The sequence below is a fragment of the Palaemon carinicauda genome, chromosome 1, assembly GCF_036898095.1.
Source record: "Palaemon carinicauda isolate YSFRI2023 chromosome 1, ASM3689809v2, whole genome shotgun sequence".
NCBI classification, from domain to species: Eukaryota; Metazoa; Arthropoda; class Malacostraca; order Decapoda; family Palaemonidae; genus Palaemon; species Palaemon carinicauda.
This window is the reverse complement of record NC_090725.1, coordinates 79,469,697-79,485,661: the sequence shown is the minus strand read 5'-3', so window position 1 is coordinate 79,485,661 and position 15,965 is coordinate 79,469,697. Positions and strand designations below refer to the sequence as shown.

At 36.2% G+C, this 15,965-nt stretch overlaps 2 protein-coding genes across 3 annotated transcripts in view; both read right to left on the bottom strand.

Annotated features, from left to right (window-relative positions):
* Positions 1-15,965, bottom strand: part of LOC137642542 (pyrokinin-1 receptor-like) — a 613,424-nt gene that overhangs the window by 258,761 nt on the left and 338,698 nt on the right. The gene's annotated exons all lie outside the window — the stretch shown is intronic.
* LOC137648920 (uncharacterized) lies at positions 1,754-2,710 on the bottom strand. Its single transcript, XM_068382141.1, has one exon. It carries the CDS (start codon positions 2,708-2,710, stop codon positions 1,754-1,756), a length of 957 nt encoding a protein of 318 aa, XP_068238242.1.

The window sequence follows — 15,965 nt, the reverse complement described above, 5'->3', positions numbered from 1 at the left end:
TAGATAGTCAGGCAAGGACGCTTCCAGTGGGCTGGCCCTATTACATATGATTAGCGCCCAAGCCCCGTCTCCATCCAAGGTAGGACTAGAGAGGTCCGTGCAATGGCTGCCGATGACTCAGAAGGTAGATCTATAGAGTAAAATCAATTACTATTTTTCATTCTATTTTCTTTTAAATGTTATTTTCTGTTCCGTTTGCCGTTTATTCTATATGTTCTTTTCTGCTCCGTTTGCATTCTATTTTCAGTGGGCTGTCTTTCTTATAGCATTAACAGTCAGGCCTCGCAACACTGGTTTACATCTCATATATCTACCGTATTTAATAAATTTTCTAAATGCTGCACTGTTCCAAGACTGCACATATGTTTTATACCATAGTTGTATTTACTTTTTTTTTATTCAGAGATCCATCTATTCCTCATCCTTTTTTCTGCACTTACTTTGCTTTAAACCCACTTTTTCCTCCTCGAAATTAATTTACATTGTGTCCCTTCTGTTTTTGTTTCTGACTTCTTTTCCTCTCTCACATTGAGTACCTGGTAAATGTTCATCTTATTTACTATGATACAGCGTTTAAGTTAAACTCATATAGATAGATAGATAGATAAATAGGTAGATAGATAGGTGTAGGGTGTACATAAATTAAATTTAGAAAATAGAAAATTTATTACAAAATCCTTTGATGAGATATCTAAATCAGTCTTTAACACCATTGCCTTTGTGTACTCTAATTACCTTGTTGATGGAAGAGGTACTACTGAATGCACCCGTAAAAAATGGCTACACCTCAAATAAAGGTACGATGTTTCATGGACTATTGAAACAAAATGATGAGATACGTAGACTCAACGAAACTTCAGAAATGGGCATAAGAAATTTATTGAGACATCGTCAATGTTGGATAAAATTAAAAGTAGATGGCCTAGAATAACTGAGGAAAGCTGTGTAAGACAACCCGCAAAACCCATCTGTGCAGTTGACAGACACTTACAGCTACCACATTCAAGAGTGCACAAAGTCCTATCCTACACAAGAACTTGCAATTACCATCTAGACAAAGTGCAACTCTTACAGGCACTCCATCCAAATGATTAACGATAAAAACGCTTTACCGTTAGAATGCTTGAAAAAATTTTTGGGGATGAAACTTCGTCAACTGAATTTTGTTTGAATGACAAAACAACCTATAAATGTTTCAAGGAAACTGAACACATATAATGAGAGAATCTAGGGATCATAAAATCCCCATGTGACCAGGGGACTTAACTGCGATAGTCCAGAGGTAAATGTGGGTTGTTGTTTCGAATGCACTCGAACCATTGGTCCAGTTTTGTTCAATGAAAAGTCAATTACTGCCAATTTTTATCATGACCATTTGATTAAAATGTAACACCAAAATTATATGGCATTCAATCATAATTTTCCAGCAAAATACTGCACCACCACACTTTGGACGTCGTGTTTGTGGGTTCCTTTGGTAGATGGCATCAGAGAGGGATAACCGTGGGAAAGGAGAAGTTCGTGGGTCCTTCGGTCAAACATTCCTAGACCGGTGGATTGGAAGCGAGGGATAACCGTGGGAAAGGAGAAGTTCGTGGGTCCCTCGGTCAAACATTCCTAGACCGGTGGATTGGAAGCGAGGGATAACCGTGGGAAAGGAGAAGTTCGTGGGTCCCTCGGTCAAACATTCCTAGACCGGTGGATTGGAAGCGAGGGATAACCGTGGGAAAGGAGAAGTTCGTGGGTCCCTCGGTCAAACATTCCTAGACCGGTGGATTGGAAGCGAGGGATAACCGTGGGAAAGGAGAAGTTCGTGGGTCCCTCGGCCAAACATTCCCAGACCGGTGGATTGGAAGCGAGGGATAACCGTGGGAAAGGAGAAGTTCGTGGGTCCCTCGGCCAAACATTCCCAGACCGGTGGATTGGAAGCGAGGGATAACCGTGGGAAAGGAGAAGTTCGTGGGTCCCTCGGCCAAACATTCCCAGACCGGTGGATTGGAAGCGAGGGATAACCGTGGGAAAGGAGAAGTTCGTGGGTCCCTCGGCCAAACATTCCCAGACCGGTGGATTGGAAGCGAGGGATAACCGTGGGAAAGGAGAAGTTCGTGGGTCCCTCGGCCAAACATTCCCAGACCGGTGGATTGGAAGCGAGGGATAACCGTGGGAAAGGAGAAGTTCGTGGGTCCCTCGGCCAAACATTCCCAGACCGGTGGATTGGAAGCGAGGGATAACCGTGGGAAAGGAGAAGTTCGTGGGTCCCTCGGCCAAACATTCCCAGACCGGTGGATTGGAAGCGAGGGATAACCGTGGGAAAGGAGAAGTTCGCGGGTCCCTCGGCCAAACATTCCCAGACCGGTGGATTGGAAGCGAGGGATAACCGTGGGAAAGGAGAAGTTCGCGGGTCCCTCGGCCAAACATTCCCAGACCGGTGGATTGGAAGCGAGGGATAACCGTGGGAAAGGAGAAGTTCGCGGGTCCCTCGGCCAAACATTCCCAGACCGGTGGATTGGAAGCGAGGGATAACCGTGGGAAAGGAGAAGTTCGCGGGTCCCTCGGCCAAACATTCCCAGACCGGTGGATTGGAAGCGAGGGATAACCGTGGGAAAGGAGAAGTTCGCGGGTCCCTCGGCCAAACATTCCCAGACCGGTGGATTGGAAGCGAGGGATAACCGTGGGAAAGGAGAAGTTCGCGGGTCCCTCGGCCAAACATTCCCAGACCGGTGGATTGGAAGAGAGGGATAACCGTGGGAAAGGAGAAGTTTGCGGGTCCCTCAGTCAAACATTCCTAGACCGGTGGATTGGAAGCGCGGGCCATTTCCCTAGCCACCTCATTTACCAGATGTCACTCCCGTTTACATTTTTGTATGTGGTTATTTTCAAGATACCGTTTATCGAATAAAGATACGAGATCACTGATCTTAAGTAAAAGATCACTGATACCATTGCCACCATTGATTAAACTATGTTAGCCTCCTGGCTAGTACAGTGGTAACGTGTTTGCCTCGCATTCGCGTGGCAAGAGATCGATCCCCGCCCAGGGCCGTGAGTTTAAGCTGTTTACTGGGGAGGCTACTGCTGTGGTAGGGCACCACAGTGGGGGGTTGGGCTTGCCCGGCTGACGTTCTGGTGAGCATCTATTCTGATGGAACTGGAACTGAAACCAGACACCTTTAACCTTTAGACACCTTTAAATAACAGGGCATGAAATAGGGTACCGTCTTGATGTGCTTCGTGCAAATAGAGTAGTATTAAAAAGAAAATAAATAAATAAATAAATAAATAAACATATACACCACATTTTACACATGTTTGTCTCTTCATTCCCAGTAGTATTAAAAAGAAAATAAATAAATAAATAAACATATACACCACATTTTACACATGTTTGTCTCTTCATTCCCAGTAGTATTAAAAAGACAATAAATAAATAAATAAACATATACACCACATTTTACACATATTTGTCTCTTCATTCCCAGTAGTATTAAAAAGAAAATAAATAAATAAATAAATAAATAAATATATACACCACATTTTACACATATTTGTCTCTTCATTCCCAGTGAGAATTCAGACAAAGTAAATCTCAAGTCAAATATGACAAGAATGAACAAGAACATAATATTTTATTAAAAATGCTAAACGAGTCTCGGTGTTACGGACCGACAATTTTCTGTGTTATGTAAACAACCTGATTTTTTATGACTTGAGTAAACACACAGCTTTAAAGCTTATTATATTTTAACCAGGAAGTTCTTTATTTTCTAGACTTTTTCTGGTCTTTATTCCCTCTTTTTTAAAGATTTGATGAATGCTTTTTTTTTTTTTTTTTTTTTTTTTTTTTTTTTTTTTTTTTTTAGTGACGATTTTTACACTGCTGGCTTGTTGTTGCCGTCGTGAATAAGTTAAAATTTTGACTTTTTGCTTTCAGTAGATGGCAGGTATAGTGTTGGGTGAAATGCAGGTTAGAATCACATTGATTTTAGATATGTGACGTTTAAAGTTTATATCGAATAGAAGTATTATGTTAGGTAAATTCATATATACATTTATATATGTATATATATATATATATATATATACATATATATATATATATATACATATATATATATATATATATGTGTGTGTGTGTGTGTATATGTATGTATATATATGTATATATATATGCATATACTGTATATATATATATATATATATATATATATATATATATATATATACATATGTGTGTGTATGTATATCTATATATATATATATATATATATATATATATATATATATATATATATATATAATATATATAAATGTATATATAGGTGTGTGTATATATGTATATATATGCATATACTGTATATATATATATATATATATATATATATATATATATACATATATATATATATATATATATATATATATATATATATATACAGGAATATTTCTGATACCAGATTATTTGGGTACTTATCCAAGGCCATCTCCGAAGACTGTTATACACTGAGACTGAAATCATTTGATCAATGGCTTATGTTGGTGTTTGGCAAATATATCAAAAGGGTTTGGTCTTACAATAACTATTCTGAAATTATACGTTCATTTAACCATTGAAATCCTCAATGAGACTAATTAAACATTGTTTGAAATTGGATTGTATACTTGGGCTCCATATTCGTATTCTATTGTTTTCCAAGATTGTTACGAATTCTATTGTGAGGTTTTAAGAATTCTGATGAAGTTAATATCAAAACACTGATTAAAATATTTAAAAGAATAATTTCTTCCACGATTTTCATAAAATCATAACGTCAAATCTGTTTTTTTTTTTTTTTTTTTTTTGAGGGGGGGTATAATTTTATTCTTGTAAATTGTCAATACCATAGATTTTGCACCCGAGAGAGATATTTTAATTTAGAATGAGAAGTTCTCCGCTTTACTAAATAAAATTGCTACTCTCTCTCTCTCTCTCTCTCTCTCTCTCTCTCTCTCTCTCTCCTCTCTCTCTCTCTCTCTCTCTCTCTCTCTCTCTCTTCCTTTGTTTCCGTTTTCAGGAAATCCTGAAATTTATATGAGTTAAAACCGATAATCATCTGTTTTTACTCTTTGTTTGATTTTTATAAAACAATGTTTGCATTACTGGAGCACTGCTTGATTAATTCTGGCGGAGATGAAATGAGGGTTGGCTGAATAAAATGTCATTCTTTAGAGATTGTGAAACAATTATCCTGGAAGTTAATTCGGGGATTTAATTTGTTCTATCAGTGATAAAAATGGATATTTTATGCTTTTGATACTAATAGGTATTTGCGTTGAGTAAATTCAAATTGCGGAAGGAAAGGTCTTCGCAGTAAATTCACAATTTATATTGTACTTTGGATAAACAGACTAAAATTTTCTATCATTCAAGTGGATCTTTGTATTGCTTACATGTAGGTTAACTGTATCATTTATATTTGTATGTAGTTTATAAAGGATGGATTAATTTTTATTTTTTTTTAACTTTGATTAAATTCAACTAAGACTGGTTTTGTATTTACTAACATTCAAATATGAGAATAGTTGTTTAGGCTACCTTAACATGAACAGATTTTTGGTATAAAGTACACAAACATTTACTTGCTTTGTTTAGAATGGATACAGAACAGTAGTTGGGGTAGCAGTGACTAATTTACAGTTGGCCACAGGAATTTCTGGCATACTTTGCTCAAAGGAAGTGCATTCCTACTGTGCGGCAACCGCCTTTGCCATCTCTCCCCACACTATAGCTATTTGCTTATGCCAGGCTGACACTTGCACGACTTTTTGCCACGAATTTGTCGTGGCAAGTCGTGACATTTTGTGGCACGAACTGAAAAATAAAAAAAAAAAATACCTCAGAATCACAGCTCACCTGTTCACATTGACACGAACTGGCACGACGAGTTCACGACGAGTTCATGCATAGTTTTAGCATAGTTTTCGCACTTCCCGCATCGTCCCGACGAGTTCACGAACAGTTCGCACATAGTTCACGCCGCGTTCACGAAATTTTGTCGTGACCAAAATTTTGAACATTTCAAAATTCTTGTTATGACATGCCATGATGTCACAACAGGTGCATGACGTGTTCACGCCAGTTCACGAGTCGTGACAATGCGTGCCACAAATTCGTGCAAGAGTCAGGGTACCTTTATTGAACGCCCATTAAAGGTGTGACAGGATGCACTTCCTTAAAGCAATATATGTATTCTTGTGTCCAACTGTACCATTATTTTTTGGAATTTGGTATAGTTCACGCTTTCCAAAGGACCTATAGTCCATTTCTTTTAGCGATGGATATTTGCACCGACTCGCGGCGGTGCCCTTTTAGCTCTGAAAAGTTTCCGGATCGCTGATTGGTTGGACAAGATAATTCTAACCAATCAGCGATCAGGAAACTTTTCCGAGCTAAAAGTTTCCGGATCGCTGATTGGTTGGACAAGATCATTCTAACCAATCAGCGATCAGGAAACTTTTCCGAGCTAAAAGTTTCCGGATCGCTGATTGGTTGGACAAGATAATTCTAGCCAATCAGCGATCAGGAAACTTTTCCGAGCTAAAAGGGCACCGCCGCGAGTCGGTGCAAATATGCATCGCTAAAAGAAATGGACTATGGTGACTAGAACTGGCCCAAGACGATATATGCCACTCGAATATATTTATTATAATAAAACTTGTGTTATTATACAGTATAATCTCCTGTTGTTAAGAGAGTTATCAGCAATATCCGAAATTTGTGTTCATTACTGATCGAACGGGTGCACAGAAGGCACGAATCTTGTTGCTAGATTATGGTGAAATCAAGATTTGTCTTCGTTGGTTTAAGAAAATAGGATGTTAGTATGAAATATGTTGCGCAAAACAATGAGGGAATAGAATGATAACTAATTGAAAGTAATATGTGCATTGAAAAAGTCATCTATATATATATATATATATATATATATATATATATATATATATATATATATATATATATATATATATATATATGTGTGTGTGTGTATATATATATATATATATATATATATATATATATATATATATATATATATATATATAGAGGTATATGTATACATATATACATTATATATATATATATATGTGTGTATATATATATATATATATATATATATAGGTATATATATATATATTTGTATATATATGTACTGTATATATATATATATATATATATATATATATATATATATATATATATATATATATATATATTTATATATATGTGTGTGTGTGTCTGTGTGAGTGTGTGTGTTTACGTTTATATAAATGTACATATAATCTGTATGTTTATCCTAGCATAAAATAAAATGAAAGATTAACGGACTTAAAAGTCAGAGGTACAAAAATATAGAAACAAAGCTGTTGAAATTGTCGAATGATCGCATGGCATTGCCATGATCCAAGCTAATATTGTATTCCAGTCAACGAATTCACAGCATGCGAAACCAACACAGAGAATAAACCTGATTACTGTGATTTTCGTTTTCGCATTGAACTATATATTGTTTGGTCGGTTCTTCTGCTGTGATAATGACTGCTAATCATTTATATAATTTTTGTACACATGGGGAAAAATACTATAAATAACATTTTGGTGTATTAACTGAGACCTTTGTAAAAAGCAAGGAAAGAGAAAAGCAGGAAATCAAGGGGACGAAAATAGGAAAGCCAGTGATAATGACTGCTAATCATTTATATAATTTTTGTACACATGGGGGAAAAAAAAACTGTATATAACATTTTTGTGTGCTAACTGAGACCATTGTAAAAAGCAAGGTAAGAGAAAAGCAGGAAATCAAGGGGATGAAAATAGGAAATCCAGTTATTTTTATGAAAGCATTTGAAGCCTTTGTCCACTTAAGCGTCGCGTATCACATTCCTGACATGTTTGTCGGGTTACTGTTCTTCATGCATGAGTGGGTTCATTTTCGCTCGGGCTGCTAAATGTTGCTCGGTTTCAGTAAAGCTTGTTTATGGTCATTCCAGACATGCTGTTTTTCTGGTAATTTGATGTACTGTTAACGAAACCTGCTCTAAAGGGGCAGATACACTTTAAAAAAAAGCGTCAAAATTTTGCATCAAAATTTTGATATAAAAAATTTGATGCAAAATTTGAGTGTGTGTAGGACGTTTTAACATCAAACCGTCCTACACACACTCAAATTTTGCATCAAAATTTTGATATCAAAATTTTGATGCAAAATTTTGACGCTTTTTTTGAACGTGTATGGGCCCCTTAAGTGATATTGTTATTGTTTTCGATCCAAGTGGCAGGACTTGGTGGGTCATTTGTTCTGTATTTGCAGAAAAACATGTAATTTTAGTCGTAAATGCTGATGGGATGGGAAGCTAAAGGAACTATTGCGTCCATCAAGGGAGACAGACCCCTCTTTGTAATACTTGTCAAGTGACAATGGATGTTAAACATATTTTAGTCGATTGTCCTGTTTTTAATCTTCAGAGGAGGACACATTTACTCCAGGACAAACCTTTAAGAGATATACTGGGGGAAAACTGTAATACCCTGAACTTGAGAAAATTTATACAAAGTATTGGGTTATATTACGAGCTATAATTGATTTTATTAATTTATTTATTTATTTTACCCTTTTAATCCCTATTTATTTCACATCTAGATTTTATTGTATGAAAGTGTTGCGATTTGTATTAAAGATTAAAATGATACTAAATGGTGTGAGTGTACAGATATGATTGAATGATTTTGTTATGTAGCGCTGAATGGCCTTTGATGCCCCAGTGCTTGGCTTTATGCCTAAATCCTATATTCAATTCAACCGAGGAAAGAAGGAAAGAGAAAGGGCTTTAATTGAGGCCTCATCCTGGATAAAGCTTCAGAATGACCTGTTGAAGAAAAGTAAAAGGGGCAGAAGTAATAAAAGAACACGGACGCAATGAGAGAATTCAAAAGCTTGATAGCGAAGAAAAGGAGGTAGGCCCTGAAACCTGTCAACCAGGTTCTTGACAGCTTACCGTTGATATTTCCCATGATTTCTATATATCAGAAGGTTTCCTGTTATTTTCTACTTACATTTTTCAGTATGAAGAGTGTTTAGTAGTTCTCTCTCTCTCTCTCTCTCTCTCTCACTCTCTCTCTCTCTCTCTCTCTCTCTCTCTCTCTCTCATAATCATTTTATAATGGAATAAAGGTTTTTGACTTTGACTCTCTCTCTCTATCTCTCTCTTCTCTCTCTCTCTCTCTCCTCGTCTCTCTCTCTCTCTCCTCTCTCTCTCTCTCTCTCTCTCATAACCATTTTATAATGGAATAAAGGTTTTTGACTTTGACTTTGACTCTCTCTCTCTCTCTCTCTCTCTCTCTCTCTCTCTCTCTCTCTCTCTCTCTCTCTCTCTCTCTCTCTCTCATCTTCTCATAACCATTTTATAATGGAATAAAAGTTTTTGACTTTGACTTTGACTATCTCTCTCTCTCTCTCTCTCTCTCTCTCTCTCTCTCCTCTCTCTCTCTCTCTCTCTCTCTCTCTCTCTCTCTCTCTCTCTCTCTCCTTTAAAACTACTTGTTAATGCATAGATGCTCCTCATTTTTACAGTTTGAGCAAACAAGGAAATCGTGAATTAATCTCCGCTATTAAATCTACGGTAAAAATATGGCAAAGAAATAGCATAAACGTAAAAGCGTTTTTTAATCGAATGAAAGATATAGACCTGATATATATATATATAGTATTCTATATATATATATATATAATATATATATATATATATATATATATATATGTGTGTGTGTGTGTGTGTGTGTGTGTGTGTGTGTGAGTACGTTATATATATGTATATATAACATGTAAATTTATCCTAGTATTAAATGAAATGAAAGATTGACGGACTTACAAGTCAGAGGTACAAAAATATAGAAAGCGAGAGATGTTTTTCGTTTTACCCAAAAAACCCTTTTCTGTTTTTGTATGTTAAGTTTTTCTCATAAATCTTACTTAGTCAATTCACTATAAACAAAGGTGATAGAGGTTTTACACTGCAGTAGGAAAACGAACGAAATACAATTTTAATGATGGTTTTACTCATTTGAGTAAAACTTGTGCACTTTTCTGTTGCTCAAAGATAGAAACAATAACAAGGTACTTATGGTGTTTATAACATTGAATCAGTTATTGCTGACCAAGTAGGTTTTTGACTGATTGATTGACTGATTTGAAGTTCTCTGGCATCCTGACATCGAAGGTCATTGACGCCGTAAAGATTTTGTGAAATAGGTTTCACTTCATTAGGTGAAACAGATTCAACTAAGTTTTGAATGACAATACTGACCTTTCAAAACTTTAGTAAGAAAAGGTACCCTGACACTTGCACGAATTTGTGGCACGCATTGTCACGACTCGAGTCGTGAACTGGCGTGAACTTGTCGTGAACTGGAGTGAACTCGTCGTGAACCTGTCGTGACACCGTGGCATGTCGTGACGAGAATTTTGAAATGTTCAAAATTTTGGTCACGAAAAAATTTCGTGAACGCGGCGTGAACTATGCGCGAACTGTCCGTGAACTCGTCGGGACGATGCAGGAAGTGCACCAACTATGCTAAAACTATGCATGAACTCGTCGTGAACTCGTCTTGCCAGTTCGTGTCAATGTGGACAGGTGAGCTGTGATTCTGAGGTATTTTTTTCTTTTTTTTTTTGGATTTTCCAGTTCGTACCACAAAATGTCACGACTTGGCACGACAAATTCGTGGCAAAAAGTCATGCTAGTGTCAGCCTGGCAAAAAGATGGATAAGTTTCACTCGCTAAGCATTCTTTAAGGCACTCGGTGAAATGAAGAGAGAAGGGCGATTGAACTAAAATAGTTTTTCACGTTATCAAGAGGAAATACATTAAAATCTTTAAGATGGGTTAAGGTTTGATGCGTTGTTTCTATTCATTGTCCATTTTTGTAAATCACATTGTTATTAGTGATGTTGATAAATAAGCGTGAGATTAGAGAGTAGTTTCTTAGATTCATTTGGCTTTCTCAATAGGACACCCATCAGTGATACATTAGATTTCAAAATATATATATATATATATATATATATATATATATATATATATATATATATATATATATATATATATATATATATATATAATATATATATATATATATATATATAATAGCTACGAAAAGGAAACTGAAAACACTTTATGGTATATGTGTGTTGAACGTATATAATTATACTTATATCATTGCAGTTATCATTTCTGTCTTTCTTTAAAGAGCACTGCGATTATTTAAAGAATAAACATTTGGTATGGCATTTTTCAAGTCGCTCAACTAAGTGTAATAAAGTGCATACAAGCAAATAACCTTTGGACTTTCAAAAATATAAGTGGATACTAACTTTCGTATAATGGAATCACGAGTTGGTATGGCATTTTCAAGTCGCTCAACTAAGTGAATAAAGAGCATACAAGCAAATAACCTTTGGACTTTAAAAAAATACAAGTAGATACTAACTTTCATACAATGGAATAAGAAATTGGTTTGGCATTTTCAAGTCGTTCAGTTAAGTGAATAATGTACATACAAACAAATAACCCTTCGAATTTCAAAAATTATAAGTAGATACTAACTTACGTCTGGACATATGTGTACATTGAACTCGAGGTTACTTTGCCTTTTCTTTCCATTTAATTTTCGCCAATTTCCTTTTTTTTCTGGCTTAGAATTATGCTCCCTATGGACCTTTGGAAGACCATCTTATCTTAGGGTATATAACTAGTTGTAGCATGGAAATAGTGGAGCGGAGGAGTGGGGAAAAGGGCAAATAGTGATACAAGAAATTTGACAAAACTCTTATTATAGCCATATAAATAAAAATTAACCTCCAGCCACCTCAGTAAGTGGCTATTTCCGACATGGCTGACACTTTCAAAATGACGGCAGATTTGCCCTATATTTCTAATATTCCCATTCCATAAGACTACAAAAGTTGTATACTGTACAAATATGATTGTGGATTTAGATTTTGGTATTCTTGCTGTCATTAAAAGGTAAACTAAACCCATCTTCTCAATATGGCCACCATACTTCTAAAATTGCCACCAAAAATATAAATGTGTATATCTCTAGATGGATTCCAATATCCTTGTGTATTAATCAGTTTTAGCTAGAGGAACTGCAGAGAGCTTTGCAGTTGAGTCCAGTCTTGCAGCACTTGTACCCTGCCACGGCATTCCTTTTTAAAGCCAGTGTTATTCAATTCTTGGCAAATTTGTCCAATACGCAAAATAGTGTCTTGCACTGGGTAAAATTGGATGACAAACTAAAGACTGGGTCCAAATCTTGTTTGAAAAGCAGGTCTCTTGCAGTGCTCTCTAAGAGTAACCCTTGTAGGGGGAATGCAATAAGCTCTTTGCTTCCTTGCAAAAAAATCACATCGAGCATCATTTAATTTTCACAAGAACTGCATTAGCACCACAAATGATTTACATGTCTTCATCTTTTACAGCTGGTGATGTTGAACGTACAGTAGTTTGATGAAGGTGGGTGTGTCGTATTGAAACAGTCCTTGTTTGCCATACAGACTTCTTCCTCTTTCTAAGAGAGGCAGACACTGTGTCACACCCACTAAATGCATGGGAAAATGAAATGGCTGAGGCGTTTGATTCCATGATTGCTACAATTTCATTGATTGGTATAAACATCATTGGTATAAACATCATATCTTTTCCTTTTCCGAATTTAATCCATAGTTTGTCTAAACCAGTTTTTCAATGCTAGATGCTCCATGTTGACAACATCAGCGTCTGAACTACATATGGTGCACTTGAGATACCTTCATGCTTTACATCATATGCAGCATGCAAAAGGGACTCTAGGATCTGCCTCTACGTGAGTGCAACCTTTTAGGTCAGCAGAGTTCTGTACAGCTTTGCTACAAGGTACTGTGCAGTGTAGGTCAGCAGAGTACTGTGCAGCTTTGCTACAAGGTACTGTGCAGTGTAGGTCAGCAGAGTTCTGTGTAGCTTTGCTACAAGGTACTGTGCAGTGTAGGTCAGCAGAGTTCTGTGCAGCTTGGTACAAGGTACTGTGCAGTGTAGGTCAGCAGAGTTCTGTGCAGCTTTGCTACAAGGTACTGTGCAGTGTAGGTCAGCAGAGTTCTGTGCAGCTTTGCTACAAGGTACTGTGCAGTGTAGGTCAGCAGAGTTCTGTGCAGCTTTGCTACAAGGTACTGTGCAGTGTAGGTCAGCAGAGTTCTGTGCAGCTTTGCTACAAGGTACTGTGCAGTGTAGGTCAGCAGAGTTCTGTGCAGCTTTGCTACAAGGTACTGTGCAGTGTAGGTCAGCAGAGTTCTGTGCAGCTTTGCTACAAGGTACTGTGCAGCATCCACTTTAGTAGCAATAATGCACGTTGTATCATTTTCTTGAGATGAAACGAATGTGGCTGCCAAATATGCAAATACTGTACTTCAGTTTTATTCTGGTCATTATTCATGAGATAGCTGGCCTAATTGTCAGAGTGCCCTGGTAGTGAGTGCACTTACAATATACTGTTACATTAACAGAATTATTTATTTTTTTAAAAGAGGAGGAAAAATAATTAAGTGGGGATTAATTACTTTCTAACCTACCAAAAAATTATACTGATCAAGCTAAAGTTACCCGCAATCCATGTATTACTTTACTTAATATGTGAACTTAAGTACCAGTTTTTAGCCATTTTTTTTTTTGCAAATATTTTTGCTATAGTGACAGCCATCTTGGATATTTATAGACAAAAAAATTTTGTGTCTAAGTATGTAAAGATTTGCTTTTAATATATAAACATAAACTGGGAGTGACTGAAACATTCGAACGTGATTAACCGGTTATATGTCAATTTTGTTATCCACAATAAACCATTTCGAAAAGTTTCCGGCCATATTGGAAAAGGGAAAAATTTCACGTGATAGGAAATCGTTGGGCCGAATTTCATGGTTTTTTTTTTTTTTTTTTTTTTTTTTTTTTTTTTTTTTTTTTTTTTTTTTTTTTTTTTTACGGCAACAAATTTTATATTGTGGTATAGTAGTGAAGGGGAAAATACATTTATTTCGATCTCTATATAAAGTTAACGAAAATATGACTAGAAACAAAGGTATAAAAATGTGACCGTAATAGCTAAGTTAAAACGACAAGCTTAGCTGAGATGATTTTGTGAAGTTTATATAAACCATACTGACTTTCCTTTAATTCTACCTGCCAATACATGTTAACTCGAAAATTCATCATTAATCTTGTATAAGCGTAATGTATTCAAATTGTTATCTCTCTCTCTCTCTCTCTCTCTCTCTCTCTCTCTCTCTCTCTCTCTCTCTCTCTCTCTCTCTCTCTCATCTTTAATACATTGCTTCCCTGTGCTGTTATCTATTGATAGTATTATTATTGTCATCAAAATGAACTTAATATGAATATTTACTAGTACCTTCTTCTTTTGCTTACACACTTTAGTCTCTCTCTCTCTCTCTCTCTCTCTCTCTCTCTCTCTCTCTCTCTCTCTCTCTCTCTCTCTCTCTCTCTCTCATCTTTAATACATTGCTTCCCTGTGCTGTTATCTATTGATAGTATTATTATTGTCATCAAAATGAACTTAATATGAATATTTACTAGTACCTTCTTCTTTTGCTTACACACTTTAGTCTCTCTCTCGCTCTCTCTCTCTCTCTCTCTCTCTCTCTCTCTCTCTCTCTCTCTCTCTCTCTCTCTCTCTCTCTCTCTCTAATACATTGCTTCCCTGTGCTGTTATCTGTTGATAGTATTATTATTGTCATCAAAATGAACTTAATATGAATATTTACTAGTACCTTCTTCTTTTGCTTACACACTTTAGTCTCTCTCTCTCTCTCTCTCTCTCTCTCTCTCTCTCTCTCTCTCTCTCTCTCTCTCTCTCTCTCTCATCTTAATACATTGCTTCCCTGTGCTGTTATCTATTGATAGTATTATTATTGTCATCAAAATGAACTTAATATGAATATTTACTAGTACCTTCTTCTTTTGCTTACACACTTTAGTCTCTCTCTCTCTCTCTCTCTCTCTCTCTCTCTCTCTCTCTCTCTCTCTCTCTCTCTCTCATCTTTAACACATTGCTTCCCTGTGCTGTTATCTATTAATAGTATTATTATTGTCATCAAAATGAACTTAATATGAATATTTACTAGTACCTTCTTTTGTTTACACACTTTAGTCTCTCTCTCTCTCTCTCTCTCTCTCTCTCTCTCTCTCTCTCTCTCTCTCTCTCTCTCTCTCTCTCTCTCTCTCTCTCCGATTTAAATTTCCCTCTATTCCACCTTGATTATGAGAAATTCCAAAGAAGATTAGCAATAAAAGTGTAGTATCTTATCGCGTTAGAAAAGGTTTTGAGAACTTATTACCTCCGCATAATCCCAGCCTTTTACATATTCTTTCTCTTTGATTTTCATAAAGTCTCCTCCATTGAGGGGTTTTGAAATCCTGAATAATCACGCACCCACATAACCAATGTTGCACAAAAGTTCACTTTGATATCATTACTTCTCTTGATATTTCACTTTTGTTAATATGATCAATGGCTGATTGAAACTGATGAAAAAAAGAGAAGGAAGGGAACTCGAGTTGATATTTCACTTTTGTTAATACGATCAATGGCTGATTGAAACTGATGAAAAAAGAAAAGGAAGGGAACTCGAGTTGATATTTCACTTTTGTTAATATAATCAATGGCTGATTGAAACTGATGAAAAAAGAGAAGGAAGGGAACTCGAGTTGATATTTCACTTTTGTTAATATAATCAATGGCTGATTGAAACTGATGAAAAAAAGAGAAGGAAGGGAACTCGAGGGGTTCTAATCTCGTAGACTTGTGGTTCCCAAATTGGGGGAAATTTCCCCCTGGGGGGAAATTTGAAGCTTCCAAGGGGGGGGGGGAATAATTACACTACCTACTA

Bases quoted from the DNA above. Each gene is read 5' to 3' on its own strand.
- LOC137648920 (XM_068382141.1), bottom strand. From the start codon at position 2,710: ATGTTTGGCCGAGGGACCCGCGAACTTCTCCTTTCCCACGGTTATCCC.